General features: G+C 42.3%; 1 protein-coding gene and 1 long non-coding RNA gene across 2 annotated transcripts; both read left to right on the top strand.

Moving 5' to 3' along the window:
- The first annotated feature begins 1,034 nt into the window (after positions 1-1,034).
- On the top strand, positions 1,035-21,881 carry fgfr4 (fibroblast growth factor receptor 4). The gene is given in 25 exon segments (XM_028465911.1): positions 1,035-1,353; positions 3,169-3,355; positions 5,526-5,713; positions 5,854-5,897; positions 5,899-6,002; positions 6,149-6,190; positions 12,350-12,628; positions 12,731-12,809; positions 12,903-13,032; positions 13,034-13,096; positions 13,196-13,217; positions 13,220-13,318; positions 14,371-14,495; positions 14,497-14,562; positions 14,721-14,859; positions 15,036-15,229; positions 15,300-15,445; positions 15,724-15,845; positions 15,923-16,033; positions 16,226-16,416; positions 17,542-17,664; positions 18,219-18,289; positions 18,374-18,511; positions 18,610-18,715; positions 19,776-21,881. Coding segments are annotated over 24 exon segments (2,844 nt in total). The 5' UTR covers positions 1,035-1,353; positions 3,169-3,270; the 3' UTR covers positions 19,953-21,881.
- LOC114475245 (uncharacterized) lies at positions 7,261-8,818 on the top strand. The gene is made up of 3 exons (XR_003675451.1): positions 7,261-7,423; positions 7,535-7,657; positions 8,801-8,818. It is a non-coding gene; the product is annotated as an uncharacterized LOC114475245 (long non-coding RNA).
- Positions 21,882-23,109: the final 1,228 nt, after the last annotated feature.

Raw genomic sequence — 23,109 nt, 5'->3', positions numbered from 1 at the left:
GCATTGATCTGATCTCACAGTTTACTCATGGCTTGATCCATTTATTGTCTTTATCAGTTGTTTACTTTCTCTCCAGACCATATCATGATCCCCTGTGATGTGCTGCTGATCCGTCTGAAGCTTTGAGGAAACTGAACGAGAATCAATTTAGAAGATCCATAAAATGTATTTCATGCTTTCATTTTATTAATGCGTGCAGGAAAGAACAATGCAGGATGATGCTGATATGGAACCTGGTTTATCTTGAGTCTCTTAATGGGATTACCAGCTCGTTCTTTCATTGATGCAATTAAAAAGTGGAGGCAAACCCTATAAGCCATGACAAAGGCTCACTTAATTGGATGTGTCTTTTGAAGGGCAATTAGTGCGCATAATAAATAAACTCGTCTGCTGACGTGATTTATGGTTTATTTGGCACACCACAGGCCGTGAGGGAGAAGAAGAAGCTGTGATGAAAAACGAGGAATTGAGCGCTTGCTTTTTGGCGGAGAAAGGCTCAGTGGCGGGGAAGCAGCGGTGCCACCCCTCCTCCTCGTTCTTACCCCCCTCCCCCCCCCCCCCCCCCCCCCCCCCCCCCCCCCCCCCCCCCCCCCTCCCCCCCCCCCCCCCCCCCCCCCCCCCCCCCCCCACCCGCCCCCCCCTCCCCCCCCCCCCCCCCCCCACCCTCCCCCCCCCCCCCCCCCCCCCCCCGCCTTCTGCTGCGCCCCTTCAGCCTACCTCACACCCTGTTGTTGTGTACGTGTTACAGTTGGAGGGCTGGAGTAGGAGGACCACAGTCCCTCTGCCCTCTCTGTGCAGTTAAACGTAGGACGTCAGTGTATTTCACAGCACAGCTCACACTGCGCACATATCTCCTCACCGAGCAGAGTGAACAATGTTGGGAGGCGCTGCGTAAAGACGCGCGTCAAAAGATTATCCACGCGTACAGGACACTGAACTACGGGACACGCTCTCCGCCGCTTTTCCTTTACATTTTTAACATTTTCAGAAGGAAGGGAACACTTTCTTGCTTTTTTTTTTTTTAATTTTTTTTTTTTTTTTTTACACCTTATCAACCCCTGGTGTTTTGCTTCCACACTCTCCATGGATTTAACCTCCTGAATCAGCGGCTGCGGTGGGACTTTGCCCGGTGGAATCGCAGCTCTCTGGTGGCAGCTGTTGTCCGTAGTGCGCGGCTGTATTTTTCGGATGTATTAATAAAGATTCTCTGGGGTTTCTCTTGGATACGCTACATTCGGGAACGTTGCTTGAACTCCAAATGAGGATTTCACTGTCCTCACGCATCTCCCGGGACCAGGACTGAGCTTCCCCGCTGGTGCCAGGCTTCAGTCCGCAGACGGACCGGGAGGGAAGGTGGGTGGACACCCCCACCACCACCACCACCACCCCCCAGGATAACTGGAGACCAGATTCATTCATTTTCTGCCTCACAGAGAAAGGCAACTTTACATTACAGTTAAACGTCAGACCTCACAATTCACCATTAAGCTGAAACAATCAAGGTTGCAATAGTTTCTAAGTACGAATAGACACTTTCTGGTTTCTAAAAGTCATAATTTAACGAACTTTTTCCTTCAACAAATATACTCCCACATATTATTAGTAAAAGTGTGAACATTACAACCTGTTGTTGTTGTTATGCAGTGTGTGGTGCCACTTTGTGTGTAGACATTGAACCTATCAGGCTATTTGTCAGGAGAAGAAAAAACAAAAACTTAAAGTGGAGTTTGACCTAAGATAGAGCACAACTGATACACTTTAAAAGGCGACGTGCTTTTGAACAAGTAATTCATACATTAACATTAGAAAAACGGGCCAACATTAAAAAAAAAAATCAAATACAAAAACAATACATCATTAAAAAAAAACAATGCTATTAAATTATATGTTTATGAACTTTTAAGCTTTTCTTTTAGTTTATTGCAAGACTCAAAGGAGTTCTGCTTCATTATCCAAAATTACAGAGTTTCGTGGTAAAATTTTGATCAAAATCTGATCCATGGTTAACATGAGCTGACAGCAATGTCTTTAAGTCATGTTAAAGTAAATCCTCTACTGTGGTCTCACAGTAGCCAGGCTGTGAGACCACAGCAGGAGGAAAACACGTTTTTTTTTTTGCACTGCTTAATTGAGAAAGAATACGTTTCATTCAGAAGCTTGTTGCTTTAAATAATCTCTCCCTCTCTCTCTCTGGTTGTGTGTGTGTGTGTGGTGTGTGTGTGTGTGTGTGTGTGTGGGCGCGCCCTGCCTGCATGGAGCGCACCCACCAGGGTCTGGCGCCTGGTGCCTCAGCTCTGGAAAAAAAAAACAAAATCGGGGTATTATTACTTTAACCTGTCAATGAAAAGTTTATTCAAAAATTGAGTGTACAACCTCAGAGTGGGACCAGAATTTCTCTGTAAGAGTCAGACTGTTAAGTCCAATATAGAACCAGTTTTGGAACTTTTCTTATAGATAAATGTGGTCAGGTTTCTATATGTAGACAAAAAAAAGTCTAGATTATCCAGATTTGCTTCTGTTTTACATATTAAGCAGGGCGTTCGTGATTGACAGACTCAGCATTTTAATGATTATAAATTATAACCAAATTCCATATTCAAATGTTAAAAACAGAACAAGATCTTTAAAAAAGGGTATATATTTTAGTGTTTCTTTTCCACAATCCCATAGACTTAACTGTAAAATTACGTTTTATCCTATAAAACTTCATGTGCATCAAAGTTTAAACAAAGGCCCGTCAGCACATGCTGTCAGTTTACCAACAATCACCTGTTTTGGTGTTTTTACCAGTCCAAGAGTCTCATCAGCTGCTCCATCAGACTCTCTAGCTTCCTGGCAAGTTTCAAGTGTTTTCCCAGTAAAAGCCCATTATCCCAGCAAGCTGAGCACCATCCACTGACAAACAAAGGCAGCAACAGCCTTGCTCCTCATTCACGACACACTAGGGTCTGCACAATATAAGGCAGACAAGCGACAAAATGAGCAGGACATCTGGTTACGAGTACAGCTGCTCACGGTCAAACGGACTCTCTTCTAAACTATTTGGCTCGACAATTGTTTTTGTTTCTGCCGCCTGGTTTGAAACTCCACAGGAAGGTCTTTACTTAAAAGAGTTAGGTTTTTGATCCACATAAAACTGAGTGCCATGTGTTTGCTTGTGTCATTCAGGAGTATTGACTTGGAGTTTCAAATGCCCGGAGCTGGAGTTTGAGGCCCTATTCAGGCTTCAGGCTTAAGATTCATCCTTTAAACGAGAAGAAGCAGAAGAAGATGGTGAAGATTTGCCTGTTCTGTGTTTTCCTCATCTGCTTGATTGAGAGATGCTCATCAAGGGTTTTCAACCCCAACACAAAAGGTAAGCTTTTATTTTGGATCGGGTTTGATGATCTAACAGACTCCAGTTTATGAAATACCATTTGCAAAAACAAGCAAAGGGTGGTGTTGCTGGTTGGTGCCCATAAACTATATTTGGTTCCTCTCTGAAGTAAAAAAAAAAAGTGTCCTTTTAAGCTGTAATGCATCATCTGCAGATGTTTGGGTTGGTCCACTTTTCCTCTCTCCTTAGTGAGATGAATTTTCTTGGCAGCCACAAGCCCAGAGGAAGTAAAGGTGACAGGAAAAACGAGATGAGAGGCTGCAGCCGAAGTTCGCAGTGAGTGCGGGAGTCGGAAGCTCCGAGTGTTTTTGCTGCCGTAAACCGCGCTACCTGATCTGTCCGAGGCCCTGGGGCTCGGAAGTGTAAATCTGCCTGGCTGCGTGCCAGGAGGGAGGGTTGGCTGGGGCTTTTTTCTCCACTGATGCCTTACAATCTTGCCCCAGTGCAATATTAGATACCCCCTTCAAAGTATCTTAACTGCTCCCAAACGATTTGTAAAGTCTTTGAAAAACACTTATAAACTACATTTACTTTTAAGGCAGATCAAAGTACTCCCCAGGGTGGCATTTGGAAAGAATTTATGCAGATTGATGAAAGATAAATTGCTGTCTTGGAGGCATTTATCCCTCATACCTGTCTTCTTTCTATGTTTCTGTGGCCCCACTTTGTACCTCAGGGCCACAGAGGCCAGCTGGGACTTGTTCAGATGACAGAGTGCAGAAGGGGGAACCCAAAAAACCTCTCAGGATTATCCACAAGACAAATGAGTAAAGTCTCCACACGTGACAGTAGAGACAAAGATATTAATTTACAGTCTAATTATTGCACACAAGATGTCTATCCGCACGGGGTCACCAGTGGTTAGGAAGAAGTCACCTTATTCTATTGTCTAGCTATGAAAACTGACAGAATTAAATTAAAGATAAAGTTAAAGCAGGTACTTTTTTGTAAACATGATACCAGCTCAGCAACAGCTTTCAGAGTCAGTGACAACAATTTATGTTACAATAGGAGAGTTAAACCTGAGCCTGAGTCACATATTTACCCATGACATAATCTTCAAGTGTCTTTTCTTGTGCTGCTAATGTAAAAAGTGCTCATTATGGTGGATAAGTGGCCGTAGATGTTCAGTCAACAACTTGCATCTCTCGGAGATAGGGTATCGTGACAGATTTGTGACAAAAAGACATACAAATTTCTTTAATCGCGATGCTGCTGTGAGCATCTGTGACAAGGCAATGAGGCGTCCTGATTGTTGGAGTCGGTCGGCTGGTTTGACTGACCGTCTGGCTGATTGGCTGATTGGCTCGCACCAGCTGAGCAGTTTGTTTGTGTTGTGTTGTGTTTGCCCCCTCGCCTCTGGGTGACAATTCACACTCTGCTGTGAGTTCAACTCTAGGGCAGCGTCTCTGTGTCTGCAAGTTCATTAGCAGGGTTGAAGTTTGATCAGCAAACTGAGGACGATGCATGTTTAGGGTCGAAGAATATATCTTGTGTGTTGCTTTTATACAAATGTGCCTTTTTCTGCACTTTAAAACAATCACGATATCTATTATTCAACGTTGCAACAATGCATTTCCCTTATCAAGCTTGTTTTTGTCTGACAAGGAAAAAAAAGCAGCACTTCACTCCCGACATGAGAACAGATTGCCTTTTCACTAAGTGCTCACAGGAAGCAATCAGACAGAAAATTGCCCTGGCCTGGAAAATTGTTTGTTCTGAGTGACTGAGCAGTAAGCGAGGTCCCTGGCCAGGTTGCACATATGCTCCAACAAGCGAGCAAGCGGCCACACGAATGTGGGAGTGACCAATGAATGGATGTCACTGTAATAAAGGTGGACACGAAGGTGGACGGGCTATTGTGCTATTATCACAGAGCCCTTGTTTGGGAACATGGTGTGCTGCGGCGAGTAAACCAGCATGGTGTGTTTAAGTAAACTAATGTGTATTTTGTTGGATGTGGCAATTAATCAGGCAGTGTGCACGGTGAGAAAACAACACTGTGACACCTAAAATCTAAAGTGCAACTCTTGAAAGGACAAAAAAGTAATTACTATAAATAATGCATTCCTACAACATTTGACTTCCTCCTCAGTATGGAAATAATTAATACAACTGTTTTGATTCTGTTCTGTGCTTGCTTATACAGATCTCAGTGTTGCAAGGCCTCTAATAGTTCCAGGTTACCCAGAAAACTCCACAGCTGTAGTGGGTGGAGAGGTTAAGCTGATATGTAAAGTCCACCGTCCTGCATCCACTAAGGTACAGTGGTTGAAGACGGTAACCATCCAATCAGAGCAAAGCAAGGACGCATCAACTCACCTCAAGCCTCTAATGGTGAGAGCAGATCAACTTAAACTGATTACCGTTTTAAAGCATTGCAGCTTCTTTCCAGAAAGCACTACAGTATCTTTCGTTTATTCAGTTTTTGTTATCTTACTAAGAGTTTATAGTCAAGCTATTTTTGTTTCTCCCAGGCGTTGCAGGCTAATGGATCTAAGCTGAGCACCCTTCATTTATCAATATCACTTGGCAGATGAAGGAGAATATATCTGCATGGCTGAAAGCACCCACGGGGGACAGATGGTGCAGGCCATGCAGTCAGCATGGCTCAAGGTTCTGCCTGGTGAGAAACGCTTAAATGTGCCCAAATTCACAAGATATATACATATCTATTCATATTTATAGAAATCATATTTAAAAATTGTAGTTTTATAATTTTACCTTTGTTACGCAGTCATAATTTTTCTATCCCTGCCTTTTTCCATGCAGGTGCCATCATTACCAAAACTGTGGATTTGACAGACACTGAAATCACACCAGGTAACTAATATTATGTAGCTTTAGATTAATGTGTTTAATATTAGAAGGTTTTGAAACCAAAGCTTTAATGGCGCTAAAGTATTTTTGCTGGAAATTCTCTTCTCATTCATTAGCTTTAGTGTTCAATCCTTTTCTCTTGATCTTTATGGAGTCAGTGAAGGGTCTGCTCTGTCAGCCAGATTGATTCACAAATGAACAAAAAGATGTGGAGGAGGAGGAAGGGAGGTGTGGTCACGTGGAGGAGGGTGGGGTCTGTAAGGTCGACGACTGGTCTCCATGCTAACCTTAATTTTGCTGCTGCGTATGTGGGAATGGGAGATAATGGGTGGTAGAGGTGAATGGGAAGGTCACAGCTAAGAGAATGAATGCCAGGGTTAACTGTCTGGTCTCCTGAGTGGGGCAATAAAACCACAAAAGCAAAGAAAGAGAATGTTGGAATCTCTTTTAACTTAAGAAAAATCCCAATGAAGTTGGCTTATATCCTGTCTGACTTCCACAGAAACCTCTTGAGGATCTGACCGAAGATTACCACAGAGCATCTCTGTTAGAACCTGGTTAACATTCTAAAACTGCGAGCGACCTGACTACTGGGCCTGGCCTGGCAGGGGTTAGACGGTACAAAGAAGGCGTGCCGATCCTGTCACTCTCGCATCCAGACCAGAGGGCCACCATGGAGGTCCACAGATGTCACATTTGAAGACTCGGCATATATGTTTGTGTACTGGGGGATCCAAAGAGCCAGTGAGGAACTTCACCATACACAGTTGCAGGTATGTGTGACTTAGGTGTCAATTTAAGACCAAAGCTTGATATTACTAAATCTAAAAATGGTAATTAATTCATCTTTCCATTGTTTCTTATCTGCAACATAGACTCTTTAGGATCTTGGTGATGATGATGAGGACAACGGTTGGAGGACACATCTGCAGAAATCGAAAACGACCAAGTTTATTCTTTAGAGGTGCTTTTTACCAGCTGTCCAATGGACCATGCGATTTGAGAAGTTAGTTGTAGGATTATCCGACTGGTAATCTGATGCTCTTTCTCTGTTAAAGGGTCCTTACTGGACACACACTCAGCATATGGAGAAGAAGCTGTATGCCGTCCTTGCAGGTGATACAGTGAAGTTTCGCTGCCCTGCGATGGGCAGCCCCCATGCCGAGCATCCGCTGGCTGAAAAATGGCGAGAGTTCAGAGGAGAGCATCGAAACGGGAGGCATAAAGGTAAGGAAGATGGAGTGTCATTGTGAGAGGACAAAATTAGCAATTTGTTGTTATTTTCCAATTGATCTTCTGGTTTGTGTTGCTTCCTGCTATGTGTGTTTTTTTGTGTAGCTGAGACACCAGCACTGGAGCCTTGTAATGGAGAGTGTTGTGCCTTCAGATAGAGGACTACACCTGTGTGGTAGAGAACAAATATGGCTCCATTACCCACAGCTATGTCCTGGATGTGGCTTGGTAAGACATACATATACTGAATGTATTCATTTATTTGAAAAAGCTGTAAGAATATACAGCAACTTTAATATATAGGCAAGTTATTATGTTAAGGTTTTGTTTATTCAGACATTTTTTTCCCAGAAATTTGATATCCTGACAAGACAAAATGAATTTTCTGGAATTGTTATAGCAAAGTTAGGAGACAGAAATGCGTCAAATCTGTAGCTTTAAAACAAAACTGCAGTGCTTTGTAGTCAATCTGACAGGATTCATTGCAGCTGTAGTCACAACAGAATTAGTCAGCACTTGTCAAAAAGCCCGGTGTCCTTCTTTCTGATGGAGAGGGCTGAATTGAGGGGGGTGAGCTGGAGGTGATGGGGGGTGCCTGGCGTCGTCCATAGCCGGCGGGATGTGGACGGTCAACCGTCCACTTAGTTTTCTACCTGACTTGTGACAAGACAGAGGGACTGTTTGTTCATTGTTTGCTGTGTGTCCACCAAGGGGTCAGTTTCCGTCTCCGCTGACGGGGGTAGAGGACTAACAAGTTGACGAACGAGATCAGAGCATGAGGGTGAAACTAAATCAAAGGCAGCAGTGTGCCGCTGTTGCCTTTGATTTATTTTCACGTGCTAATGGAACAGATTTTTATCTGAAAGTGATGTTTTCTGGTCTTTTACCAGCACCTAAACACATTAAGATGACAGGGTTAATTTATAGCCTTTTCAAGACATTTGATTATGAAACTGGTAAATTAAGTATTATGATTTTTTCATATTAACATTCCTTGTACATTAGCCAACGAGGACTCCTGCAGTTCAATTAAAACAGTCTCTCCATGTCCTTTGATTGCATTTGAATGGCTACACTGAGAACTGAGAGGAGCGTAGTGTAATAAGCAAAGTATAAGGCTAGTTTTTCTGGAGCTCTGTGTAGAACTTCATAACCTAGCAGTATTTTACCAAACCATTCCTCAGGTACCCTTTAGCTGTTTACATTTATTGCACAGAGGGCTGGGTTAGCTCAACCTCTATGCTTACGTGGTCGCAGTCAGACACTAACGTTAACTGCAGATATGTTTAGGTAGAGGTAGAAGCAATAACACATACAAGTGAATTTCAAATATTTATAGCTTAACTCTTCTGCGATTTTGTCCACTTACAGAACGATCCCCTCAAAGACCCATCCTGCAGGCCGGGCTACCATCCAACACCACAGCGGTGGTTGGCAGTGATGTCCAGTTTCACTGTAAAGTCTACAGTGATGCTCAGTTCTATATTCAGTGGCTAAAACACATTGAGATAAACGGTAGTCGCTATGGTCCTGATGGAACTCCTTACGTTCAAGTCCTTAAGGTTTGTAACAACAGCAGCATTAGGTATTAGTATTAGTTTTTCAATAGTTTTAATCAGCAAAGCAGTGTGTTCAGTACAATTTCTGTATTACTTGCAAATGTGATTTAAAACTGATTTGTTGTTTAACATTTTATTTTGGCATTTTCTTCCTCACAGTCTGGCAGTCTGAACATGTCTGAGGTGGAGGTGCTCTACTTGTCCAAGGTTACGATGGAGGATGCTGGAGAGTACACTTGTCTGGCTGGGAATTCATTTGGATTTGCTCACCAGTCTGCATGGCTCACAGTCCTATCAGGTAAATTTTATTTTTTCTTCTTTTGTCTGCACATGCTGTCAAAGGTCAACACTACAAGAAGTGCAATCTTTTTAAGATAGCAATGCATGTTTTGTTATTGCAATTAAATAAATGAATTTATTTTATTGCATAATTGTGACCATCACCAGCCCTCCCTAAGAAAGGGTAAGAAACACTTTAATAAAGGGAAAATATGAAAAGAGAGGGCAGTGTTACTCCTGGGTGAAGGGGTGGGGGGGAGGGGGAGGAGGAAGGGAACAGGGAGGAGAGACTCAAGGTAGGAAATGAAAAGGGTGGGTAAGAGTTGATTATTTTAAATTGAGAGTGAGATGTGAAGTTGTAGTTGTGCATATTGTGCTTATTGTGTTGCGTAATCAAGCCAGTCTGGTGACACTGAAGTGTGAAGCTTAGGTATAATGGTGGTGGCTGTGGACAGTGGGAAAGAGTGAGTGGTAATACCTAGAACAGGTGTTTGGGATCAACGTGTCAGGTTAAGCCCAGTACGAGTCTCATCCTACAGCCAAAGGCATGCCCGTGCATCTTAGACCAATGTATGTGCAAGAACCGCTACTGCAAACCCAAGCGCTGCCCCAGACCCGAAGATGCATCCAGGCCAGCAGAAAGAGCGGTGGCCAGGGAGCCCCAGGCCAGCCCCCCATGGCCGAGCAGCCCGCCAGACGCCCCCAAGATCCCAAACCGAGAGGCAGCCACCGCCCCCCACATACACACTCGAGAAAGCCCCATGGAGCCAAGGACTCAGCGCACCCCGCCATCGACCCCAACCCCAAGGTCGCCCCCGCGCCACTACTTAGTAGCACAGGCGGCAGCCCCACCATCCAGCTCCCCAAGGGTTGGGTATGGGTGTGTGGTGCACCAAGTGAGTGAGCCAGACCAGATGGGAGTGAAGTGGTGTCCATGTAGGAGGCCTGTCTGGTGTAAACCCAGCCCGTCCACATGGCGGGCCACCGGAGAGGGTAGATGGCGCAGACGGGCATGCGGCACAGCACAGGCCCGCACAGCGCCACGATACAAACCCTGCACAGGGAGGCTGCCCCGGCCTCTCGACGAATGAGGATGCCATCAACTGCCCAAGCAGGGCCACCCCGCAAGCCATGGACCGATTAGCAGGCAAACCCAAGCACCCCCAGCCAGGCACTGCCACCCCACACCAATGCCGCCAGCAGAGCCCCTCCCCATTTTTACCTTTTCAATTCACTAATATTGTTTTTTTTGCTATGGTGAGTGCCGCAATGATGTATTGCGATTGGTTTGCTGGAAGATCAAGCAACATCAGGTCTCCTATCAGACATAGCTATGGAGGGCAGTTTTTCAGTAATTGGAAACCAAAACGGTTGAACTGGGGAACAAAGCCATAACCAGTTTTTTTTTTTGGGTGCACTGAGAGCAGATGTCTGTTGGGGAGAAGCCCATTTTATACATTTTCTGTTGGTAATGTGGGATCTGTGGAGGTCCTTGTATTGAATTAGCTGAAGGTTTGTGTTTTTGTCATCTTAAAAGTATTACAACAAATTTCTGTCCAGAAATTGGTGTTCGTGGTGATTGAGAGTTTAGCCTCCCATTTAGTGATTGGTAAGTTTTTTTCATACATATGAGTTCTGGAGGTTGTATGGTAATTAGATCTACTGGAGTATTTTTCTTGATTGTCTTTGTTACTTGTAAGTACTGTAGCAAATTACTGTTATTTATATTGAATGTTTGGGTTAGATTGTTATATGTCCTGAGCTTGTCATTTTCGAAGAGGTCTTGGAGACGAGTGATTCCGCTCTCTTCCCATGTCTTCAGATAGAGCGGTGTTTTTTTCTATTTCTAAAGTCAGGGCTGTGTCAGAATGGAGACATCATGCTAGTTTTTCCTCTGTCGGTTTTTCTTAAAAATAGGATATAGGGTTTTTTGACGTTCGTTTATTTCCCGAGGGAATTGATCATTCATGCCGAATTGCGTACCTTTAAGTTCCCAACCTTTACTTTTAACTTGGATTTTCTGTTGAAAGTGTTCAAATTTGGCAATGATGGGGTGTGGCTGATTACCTCTACGTGGTCCGAGACAATAGACACAGTGAAAGGTGATGTTTTTTCACGGCTTTTTGCCAGAATTTTAAGCGCAGACAACATGAAGTTTTTCAGCGGAGCCTCTGGGTCATCGTTGGGGGTTTCTGGAATACCTGAGAATATCACGCCTCACATACTGCGAGATTGGATATCCAGGACTGTCTCTTTGAGAAGCTTGTTATCATTTATTAGCTCTCTTTTAACTTGAAGGTCACTGCAGATAAAGCCAAATGGATATCATGATTGTCTTTTTGTAAGTCCTGAATTTGTTGATAGGCAAATTACAGGCTGGCCTTCATTTCTTGAAGTCTTGGTGCAGTAAATCGACCACACTCAGCCTCTTATTGATTGATTTTAGAATCTCTGGTGTGAGGACCTCTACCTCCAGATCTGACATATCCGTGGAGGAGTCATTCTTCGGCGTTTTTGCAGCCATACCTGATGTGCTCGCGGCTTTAGGTCCAGTTTCCATTATGTACTTGGCATATTATCGGTCGATGAACTCTTCGAGGTCCTCCTCTCTGGCTGGTGAGAGGCGCCTGGTCGGCTCTCGTTTGTGCCGTGGATTAACGGTAAGAAAGCATTAACGTGTGCAAGTAAACAGAGTTGGTAAGCTAGTCAAGGCAGCGGGCCGCCATGTTGAATTTTCACAGACTGTCACGTGACTCTCAGAAGATTTCGCGTGACTTACCTCTCCTCTCTGACTTACCTGTGTAGGAGGAAGAAGGGAGGTGTGGTCACGTGGAGGAGGGTGGGGTCTGTAAGGTCGACGACTGGTCTCCATGCTAACCTTAATTTTGCTGCTGCGTATGTGGGAATGGGAGATAATGGGGTGGTAGAGGTGAAGGTCACAGCTTAGAGAATGAATGCCAGGGTTAACTGTCTGGTCTCCTGAGTGGGGCAATAAAACCACAAAAGCAAAAGAAAGAGAATGTTGGAAATCTCTTTTAACTTAGAAAAATCTCAATGAAGTTGGCTTTATATCCTGTCTGACTTCCACAGAACCCTCTTGAGGATCTGACCGAAGATACCACAGAGCATCTCCAGTTAGAACCTGGTAACATACTAAAACTGCGATGCGATCTGAGTACTCGGCCTGGCATGGCGGTAAACTGGTACAAAGAAGGCGTGCGGATCCTGTCCACTCCTCGCATCCAGACCAGAGGCGCCACCATGGAGGTCACAGATGTCACATTTGAAGACTCAGGCGTATATTTTTGTGTACTGCGGGGATCCAAAGAGCCAGTGAGGAACTTCACCATAACAGTTGCAGGTATGTGTGACTTAGGTGTCAATTTAAGACCAAAGCTTGATATTACTAAATCTAAAAAATGGTAATTAATTCATCTTTCCATTGTTCTTATCTGCAACATAGACTCTTTAGGATCTGGTGATGATGATGAGGACAACGGCTTGGAGGACACATCTGCAGAAATCGAAAACGACCAAGTTTACTTCTTAGAGGTGCTTTTTACCAGCTGTCCAATAGACCATGCTATTTGAGAAGTTAGTTGTAGGATTTATCCGACTGGTAATCTGATGCTCTTTCTCTGTAAAGGTCCTTACTGGACACACACTCAGCATATGGAGAAGAAGCTGTATGCCGTCCCTGCAGGTAACACAGTGAAATTTCGCTGCCCGGCGATGGGCAGCCCCATGCCGAGCATCCGCTGGCTGAAAAAATGGGCGAGAGTTCAGAGGAGAGCATCGAATCGGAGGCATAAAGTAAGGAGGATGGAGAGTGTTCATGTGAGGAGGACGAAATTAGCAATTTGTTGTTATTTTCCAATTGATCTTCTGGTTTGTGTTGCTTCCTGCTTATGTGTGTTTTTTTGTGTAGCTGAGACACCAGCACTGGAGCCTTGAATGGAGAGTGTTGTGCCTTCAGATAGAGGAAACTACACCTGTGTGGTAGAGAACAAATATGGCTCCATTACCCACAGCTATGTCCTGGATGTGCTTGGTAAGACCATAAATATACTGAATGTATTCATTTATTTGAAAAAAGCTGTAAGACAAAATGACAAGACCAAAATGAATTTTCTGGAATTGTTATAGCAAAGTTTAGGAGACAGAAATGCATCAAATCTGTAGCTTTAAAAGAAACTGCAGTGCTTTGTAGTCAATCTGACAGGATTCATTGCAGCGGTAGTCACAACAGAATTAGTCAGCACTTGTCACAAAAGCCCGGTGTCCTTCTTTCTGATGGAGAGGGCTGAGTTGAGGGGGGTGAGCTGGAGGTGATGGGGGTGCCTGGCGTCGTCCATAGCCGGCGGGATGTGGACGGTCAACCGTCCACTTTAGTTTTCTACCTGACTTGTGACAAGAGGCGGAGGGACTGTTTGTTCATTTGTTTGCTGTGTGTCCACCAAGGGGTCATTTTCCGTCTCCGCTGACGGGGGTAGAGGACTAACAAGTTGACTAATGAGATCAGAGCATGAGGGTGAAAATAAATCAAAGGCAGCAGCGGCACACAGGCGTGCTAATGGAACAGATTTTTATCTGAAAGTAATGTTTTTCTGGTCTTTTACCAGCACCTAAACACATAAAGATGACAGTGTTAATTTATAGCCTTTCCAAGACATCTGATTATGAAACTGGTAAATTAAGTATTATGATTTTTTCATATTAACATTCCTTGTACATTAGCCAACGAGGGACTCCTGCAGTTCAATCAAAACAGACTCTCCATGTCCTTTGATTGCATTTGAACGGCTACACTGAGAACTGAGAGGAACATAGTGTAATAAGCAAAGTATAAGGCTAGTTTTTCTGGAGCTCTGTGTAGAACTTCATAACCTAGCAGTATTTTACCAAACCATTCCTCAGTACCCTTTAGCTGTTTACATTTATTGCACAGAGGGCTGGGTTAGCTCAACCTCTATGCTTACATGGTCGCAGTCAGACACTAACGTTAACTGCAGATATGTTTAGGTAGAGGTAGAAGCAATAACACGCATAAGTGAATTTCAAATATTTATAGCTAAACTCTTCTGCTATTTTGTCCACTTACAGAACGATCCCCTCATAGACCCATCCTGCAGGCCGGGCTACCATCCAACACCACAGCGGTGGTTGGCAGTGATGTCCAGTTTCACTGTAAAGTCTACAGTGATGCTCAACCCCATATTCAGTGGCTAAAAACACATTGAGAGAAACGGTAGTCGCTATGGTCCTGATGGAACTCCTTACGTTCAAGTCCTTAAGGTTTGTAACAACAGCAGCCATTAAGTATTAGTATTAGTTTTTCAATAGTTTTAATCAGCAAAGCAGTGTGTTCAGTACAATTTCTGGATTATTTGCAAATGTGAATTTGAACTTCTTTGTTATTTAACATTTTTTTTTTGGCATTTTCTTCCTCACAGACTGGCAGTCTGAACATGTCTGAGGTGGAGGTGCTCTACTTGTCCAAGGTTACAATGGAGGATGCTGGAGAGTACACTTGTCTGGCTGGGAATTCAATTGGATTTGCTCACCAGTCTGCATGGCTCACAGTCCTGTCTGGTAAATTATTCATGGAATAAGGATTGGCCTGACAGATGTTGATCTTCCTGTTAATGTGTTGCTAAAACCAACAAGCTTTAGTTGTTTAATTGTTGCCTAATACAAAAAAATTCTCAAATATCTTATGAATCTAAGACATCACATGTTTCGTCCTATCTTCCCTGTTGTTCTCACAGAGGAAGAAGCAGCAGATGCCATGGACACAATGGAGACGAAGTACACTGATATCATCATCTATGCCTCTGGGTTTTTGGCTTTTGTCATGGCCGGCATCATTGTGGTGTTGTGCCGAATGCAGTCCCACCCTCGAAGGGAGCCATTTGACGCTCTCCCTGTCCAAAAGCTTTCCAAGTTTCCTCTTCGCAGACAAGTAGGTGTGGATTCTTGAAGAACTCCCACACAGCTTGAGAAAATCTAACCAAAATCATATTATGTTGTAGTTTTCCGTAGAGTCCAACTCCTCAGGAAAGTCGAGTGCATCTCTGATGAGGGTGGCCCGCCTCTCTTCCAGCTGTTCTCCCATGCTGGCTGGAGTGCTGGAGTTTGAGCTGCCTTATGATCCGGAGTGGGAGTTCCCGAGAGAGAAGTAAGTTCTTCACGTCTGAGGACATTTTGATAAAAGCCTAGTTTTTTAGAATTATAATCATTTTTTTAAAAAATGTTGAGTCTCAAATAGAGAGATAGTTAAAAAGTCCCTCATTCTCATTCACTTTGTTTTATTTGGCTGCTACAGTCCAGGGATGTAGAAATAAACTTACCCGCAGACAATTTTCAGCTTGAGTTGAAAGAAATCTGAAGCTCAAATTACGGTTTAGTGCACTTTTCATTAAGACAAACTCTTGTTTTTCTTTTTTCTTTTTCTAGTCTAACCTTGGGAAAGCCTCTTGGAGAAGGCTGCTTTGGTCAGGTGGTCAGAGCGGACGCCTACGGGATCAATAAGGATTCACCAGATCAGGCGACCACTGTTGCTGTCAAGATGCTTAAAGGTGAGACATAATTATAGCTTGAGAAATTATTAGTAAGATTTGTCATCCCTTTTTGAAAATCTGGGTTTTTTTTTCAGATGATGCCACCGATAAAGATCTTGCAGATCTTATCTCAGAGATGGAGCTGATGAAAGTGATGGACAAACATAAGAACATCATCAACCTGCTGAGTGTTTGCACCCAGGATGGTGAGTTCAATTCTATCATGCTTTTATTTTGAAGACATTTAAAAATTTGATTACATCTGACTTGAAAAAGCAGTTGTATTCAGCAGAACTAACCAAAATAACATATTTTTTTGAGAACCACTAAACTAAAACTAAAGCAAGACTTTAAAAAAAAGCCCATAATTTACCCTCTTTGTGCTTTAACCCTCTCAGGTCCTCTTTATGTGCTGGTAGAGTACGCATCTAAAGGTAGTCTGAGAGAGTACCTAAGGGCGCGGCGACCTCCAGGCATGGATTATAACTTTGATGTGACCAAGGTGCCTGAGGAGCAGCTCACCTTCAAAGACCTGCTCTCCTGTGCCTACCAGGTGGCTCGAGGCATGGAGTACCTGGCCTCTAAAAGGGTAAATACACTTTGAAATGTGGTAAGAGCTGCAATACAGATAAGTTAAATAGAGAAATTGGAAATATTTTCTGGAAATGAAACATGTTGGAAATTTTTGCAAATTTTAGATTGGGTTGGGCCCAATGTAAAACATGGGTTTCAACTGCACATAAAGTGCAAAGACATCTGAATTCTTTGTGTGTTGGCACTTGGCCTCTAGATGGATTATCTGACCCTGTCCCTGGTTGCTGGACCAGCTGTTGGTCCCCTTCCTCTTCTCTTGTCTATCCCTTTCTTTCTTCTCTCCCACCCCCATGCTGCTGTTTCTACTCTTTTCATTTTCCCAGCATGCATTCTGTTGTGTGCTCCACACATCAACACTACTTTTTGTCTGTCAGCCTGTGTCCCAGACAGGCATTCCTTTGCAGAGAGTGGCTGCAGCCTTGTCCCTGTTTACTCTTCCCCATCCATCTGTCCATCGCTCTCTGTTGCGGGGCTTTGTCCTTTTTAGCACGGCCATAAATCTGTTAGCAAACAGGCAGCCGAGCCATCGTCTGGGCGTAGGGGTCAGGTTTCTGGCTCTAAGGGCTTTTGAGAATGCAGGAGACTGAATCAAACCCTCCATTATGGGGAGACCCACAAACCAAAATGGTTTGTTTTGCATGTCCCCAAAAATCCCACATCTATTTCCAATGAAAACTAAAATAAACTTAATGACATCTATTCAGTGTGGGCAAACAGAGCTCGGTTGTTTTTTCCTTTGAGGGCCCCATAAAAATGTTATTTTGGTAACATTCAATAAAAACAGGGACAGCATGTTGACTTTAGCCTATTTTGATGTCTGTAGAGTAGCTGTACTGAACCAATACTTTTCTCTGACCTCCATGTTTTTAAATATTTTGTGTGAAGCGCCGTGGTACGTCCAAATTCAAGATAATAGTAATGTAGTAATTATAATGAAACACTGAAAAGGAGTCAGCTTTGATTTCTTTGGAGAAATACATGTTTCAGAAAAGCTTTGGCGTTCCATAAAAGGAAAACGATTGCATGCAAACCTTCTAATATGGATATGGTTTTAGTTTTGACCTGCGGCTTATGTTAAAGTTCATGTCAGCCTTTAATTTCCACTCCTCTTTCTCTGCAGTGCATCCATAGAGACTTGGCAGCCAGGAACGTTCTGGTGACAGATGACAACGTGATGAAAATTGCAGACTTTGGGCTGGCCAGGGGAGTGCACCAGATTGATTACTACAAGAAAACAACCAACGTGAGTTTCTAACAGTGAACTTTCAGGAGTTGAAAACCGTACGGTATCTTTGAGAGGGAACTACGGGTGAAAATGATTCTGCTTTCACTAGAAACTAATGAAAACATGTTAATATCAGCATTTTGTTATGCATATATTCAACATATACATAACATTATCTTAAAGAAAATAAGTAGAAACTAATTAGAATCTCAGTGAGCCTCATTTAAACAATGTTACACTGTTAAAAGAAGGTGATTATGTCAGGTCAAGTGCAAACTTAGAGTATGTGTTTATTACTTTGACTTGTTTCAATCAAAGTGACCATTGAGACAGATGATTTCTAACATGTAACATCTTTTTTCACTGCTCTGTGAGACAAATGTCGGATGTTTTCCTGTGATTGGCAGCAGCCTTAATAGAACTTAATTTCAACAAAGGATAGAAAAGAGGATGATTTAAGGGGGGGGACAGATAGACAGAGAATGAGGTTTTCAGTGTTTTCACATTGTAATGGAAAGATGAATAACTTTTGTAGCCTAGTTAGCATTAACATGTTTGTGCTCATTCTGTAGGGACGGCTTCCAGTAAAGTGGATGGCACCAGAAGCCTTATTTGACAGAGTCTACACTCACCAGAGCGACGTGTAAGTCAAACCTCTCATGTGGGTCATTGTACAATTTATAAATCATGTTTTTTTCTCTGATGTGGCCCTATCGTCTTTGTTCAGGTGGTCGTTTGGTGTACTCATGTGGGAGATTTTTACGCTGGGTGGTTCGCCGTACCCGGGTATCCCTGTTGAAGAACTCTTTAAGCTACTGAAAGAAGGGCACCGTATGGACAAACCCTCCAACTGCACTCATGAACTGTAAGCAGATACCTCTCACTCGCTTGAGAAAAGTGAAATCAAGTCCTACAAATCCTTGTAGTTCAACTGTGGTAACTGTTTCTGTTTTTACTCTGTAGCTACACGAAGATGCGTGAATGCTGGCATGCTGTCCCCACCCAGAGACCGACCTTCACTCAGCTGGTGGAAGAGCTGGACAGAGAGCTGCTGTCCATCTCTGATGAGGTGAGCTGCACTATGTTTACAGGCACACAGCTGTCAAGGCAATGCCAAAAGTCCATTAAGGACCTCTTGTTTTGTCTTAGTACAAATGCAAGAGGGAAAACTCAATAGATGGTGCTATGTTCTTTCCAAAACAGTGTGTATTGACGTAGTTCTAGTTGACTCAAATAGTTTCACATTTTTCTCCAAACTATGTAATTTAGGATTTGGTATCCTTATCCATCCAAAAGGGAATCTTCTGCATCTTGCCTGTCGGGTCTCTGTTTATGTAGGAGTTACGTAATCCCCCTCTTCTTCCAAGGACAAAAAGTTTTGCATGCACAGAACACTGTGTCTGATTCCTATCAAGCTAACTTGCCTACATCCATCATTAGCCATTCATTCAATTTTCTCGAACTGCAAGTAAACCTACTAACTGCTTCACTCTGACACCAATCAGATCATTGCTCCGGCAGATCAGGTGGTCAATAAAAATATAATTTAAATATAATATTATCAACGTTATCTCAGAAACTAATGCAATATGTATTATGATATTTTTCTAACACTTTATTGAAGGAAGTTGTGTGTAGTAAAATCTAAATGTTTAGAAGTCTAAGATTAGGAATTAGGATTATGGGTCCTCATGTGAAATACAAGGATGTTGGCAGAGTTCTTCTGTCTTCCCTGAAGTTCATGCTTCATTTTGTCTGATTTGAAGAATTCTACATCAGTGCCATATGCTTTGTCCATATTCTTAACCCCAAAGACTTTTTGCCAATTTTATCTTTATATACCAGGAAAATAGTGAAGTTAGTGATAGATGTTACACTAGGTCAGGACATTTAATACTGCAAGGTTTCATTGACTTACAGAAAGAAAGACAAACTCAAAAGTCAGGATTGATCGCAGTATCCGACTCAAACAAACTCCACGACTGATAAAAAGAATAAAAATAATAAAGATGGCAGATTAATTTCACTGTTTTGTGCGTCTCTTTGGGCACAAACTTTATGTCTGTTTTTGTCTTCCTTTGGTTATAAAAGAAAACTTAATTTTCTCATCAATTTTTTCCCCTCCTCAGTACTTGGACCTGTCAACACCTTTTGAACAGTACTCGCCGTCATGTGAGGACACATCCAGCTCCTGTTCTTCCGACAACGACTCTGTTTTTACCCATGATGCCTTGTCCACAGACCCCTGTCTTCTCGGCTACCAGGAAGTGCGATCTCAGAATGACCTGAAGTCAAGTCTCCGATAAGCTCATAGACACAATAATTAGGTTAAAGTGTGGTCCCAGAAACTATGATGCTCTTCTTGTGGTGTTTTACATCTGACCTTCATGGAACCAGACAAAGCTCTTAGATATAGACTGGACTCACAGACTCATGTTAACAAGTGGAGCTTTTGGAGGTTTGATGAAAGCATTTTCTTGGCCAGAACCAGCAGAACATTGAAGGACAAGCGCAACATGCTGCAGCACAAAGGGGAACATTATACATGTGCAACACTAAACACAACAGGAAAGACTGGTTCTCTAAGCGTCGTACAGGGACGGACAATGATCTCCAACCTGGCCATGAAACCATGACCATAAAGACCTTTAATTATAAAAACAACAAAAACATACACAAAAAAAAGAAGATTTATTTTGCTATTATATCAGATAAGAAAATGATTTTTAAATACAAATTATTCTATATAATATTATTTTACATTTTGTGATGCTATTTAAAAAAAAAAAGGTCTTAAGTCTCAGGATCTGTCAGGCTGAGAAGTGGCTTTTGTATCAGCAAAGTGCCTGTGAATAAATTAGAGTATTAAGATATTGTTTGTACATATCGACAACAGAGAGACATTTGCCTTCTTTATTAATTATTCTGAATGACACAAATATGAAGGTCTTTGGAGGAAGAGAGGAGTTCAACCTGCAAGTGCCAAAACTATTGTCACCTCCATCAAGATTTCTGTCAAAAATGGAAACCAATCATAATCTGTGAAACATAATGCGACCATGAGCCAAGCCCAAATACACACTTTGGGTCGCATGTGATGAATGATTTGAATGATGATTGGGAAACCTCTTGGGCCTAATTCCACTTTCTTAAGGCCAATTATGCGTCTGTACACCAGGAGCTTCCTTCACCACCAGCTTTCACTCATTCATTTGTTTACATGTCAAGGACAGAGTGTCCAGGGTGGGATTGGTCCTGAAAGAGGGACCAATGGGGAGAGCATGAGGACGGTGGGGAGCTGGCCCAAGCCCACTGTCATTGCTGATAAGGAGAGTAAGGCGGGGGGGGGGTTAGGGGATGTGAAAGCCTCTGTGTGATTGATTTCAAATAGAGAAAAAGGGGGAGGGTTCCTGCTTTGTTTGGCTGTAACCCTTCACCCAGCTCAATCTGCTGGTGAGGGGTCCTCAGGTCTGCAACCCGGCTGGACAATGAAGGCTCTGCAGACTTAATGGGTGTGACTATGGACCAGAGGGAATTCTGGGGGTGGCTATGTGGGGATAGCTTGGGCTTGTGTGCAAATGAAGAGTCTCTTATTATGGTAATGCCAGGATCCTTCTCTCCCAAACATCCCTGTCTTTATCCCCAAAGCCTCCATCTTTTAAATTACAAATCTTAAATCAGATTCCCGGGACCAGCTGTGTGGACAAATCCCTCTGGGGAAGAGATTCCAACTGATTTTCCAGCTGCTTTCTGAATTTGACCTGAAGAAAAATACCCATTGTCAAAAGAAAGAGAGATTTCAATATAGAACGATCCACCTGTGTGACCAAATGTATCTTACTTTCAGCACAAACTCAACTCCAACCATTTGTCTCTCATCATTCTGATAAAAAAAACTGCCTGAACTGAATCTTCAGCTGGGAATTCTAATGTTTGAGTCATGGAGAGGATTAAAGATGGACGGTTTTAAACTGACCAACCATTCATCTCAGTGTGTTTGTAAAGAATCTGCTCGCATCTGTTGTAGTCGCTCATCTCTGTGTCACTGCCTCAGTACTCAACCCTTTTACATTCCAGTTCTCTGCTCCTTCTCTTGGGTGTAAACTGTAAAACAATCCCAACGTTCTTAAGCAATTCCTCCAGAGAACTATTTTAGAAATATCTAATTTATTTGTTTGTTTCTTTTTGTTTTTATATGAAATAAAGTATAATTTAAAATAAAGCAGTATTTGTGATTGTATCTTATGTTTGTATTTCTGTTGATGAGGATTTCATGGCTTTCAGATGGAAAATACTAAATACTAAACTCACAAACACTATATTGACAAATCAAAACCCTGGCTAGCAGTTGTAGCGTAGCAACATGTGAGAGACAAGCTGAGATTTCATCTCTGCTTTCAATAAAAGTGAGATAAAAAAGGCACAAATTGACTCTGAAGACATTAAAAAATGAAAAAAACACAAAACTACTAAGAAATACACAAAAGACAAATAAAATAACCAAAATTACTACAAAACATACAAAATAATGCTATAAAAACATACACAAAAAGACTCGAAAAACACACAAAACAACAAAAAATACTCAATATGGGAAATAATATACATACTATATGTATTACTCTCCGTGGTTGACCATACCTACAACCAATGGCTGATCGTTAAGGTGCACAGGAAAAAGTCACTATATACACTGGAAAAATCTGCCTGGTTTATCACGAATCGCTCATTTAAAAGAAAACCAAAAAAAAAACAATGTTCCTATTTGGGCTACTGGTCAAATGTGGTGATTGGGAATGAACAGTGCAAGCATTAACAATAAATCTGGACATTTGTCAGTGTTGACTATTCTTAAAATGGATTAAAATAAACAACATTAAATCATCATTAAATGCATTTATTGCTCTGCTGTAAACAGAGGTGTATAGTATAAAAGTACTGAAAAGTCATAGTTAAGTAAAAGCCAGTTAGGGTCAAAAACGACAACAGATTTTTAAACGACAAACAAAAATCTCCAATTTAAAATCAGCAAATATTCAAGATTCTACAAGTTTGTTTTTATATGCACGGCACTGGGTTACAATATGTGATGAAAAATACAATGATGTAACATTAAAAAAAAAAAAGGGCCATGTAAACACAACAAATTAAAACAATGCAAACACCATCCCTGCTAACTACATATTATTTCACCCAACCAGCCTAATTCTTTCAGAATAATTAACATCATAAGCTGCTAAATCAAAACAAAAGGTAGCATGTGCTTCATTGGTTGTGAGAAATGTCGTGTCACAAAGGTAGACTTTCTTTTGAAAATGTAGTAAAATAAAAGTTGAAAATACATTTTATAAAAGCCAGCTAAGTACTTATTACTACCTCTGGCTGCAGCCACATACAAAGTAAAAGCCTAATGATGATGTTGCACCATGAGTATCTCCATGCATCCATCCATCCATCCATCCA

Source organism: Gouania willdenowi, chromosome 14 (assembly GCF_900634775.1).
Source record: "Gouania willdenowi chromosome 14, fGouWil2.1, whole genome shotgun sequence".
In the NCBI taxonomy this organism is placed as follows: domain Eukaryota; kingdom Metazoa; phylum Chordata; class Actinopteri; order Blenniiformes; family Gobiesocidae; genus Gouania; species Gouania willdenowi.
The sequence above is the reverse complement of the archived record's forward strand: the minus strand, read 5'-3'. Positions and strand labels throughout refer to the sequence as shown.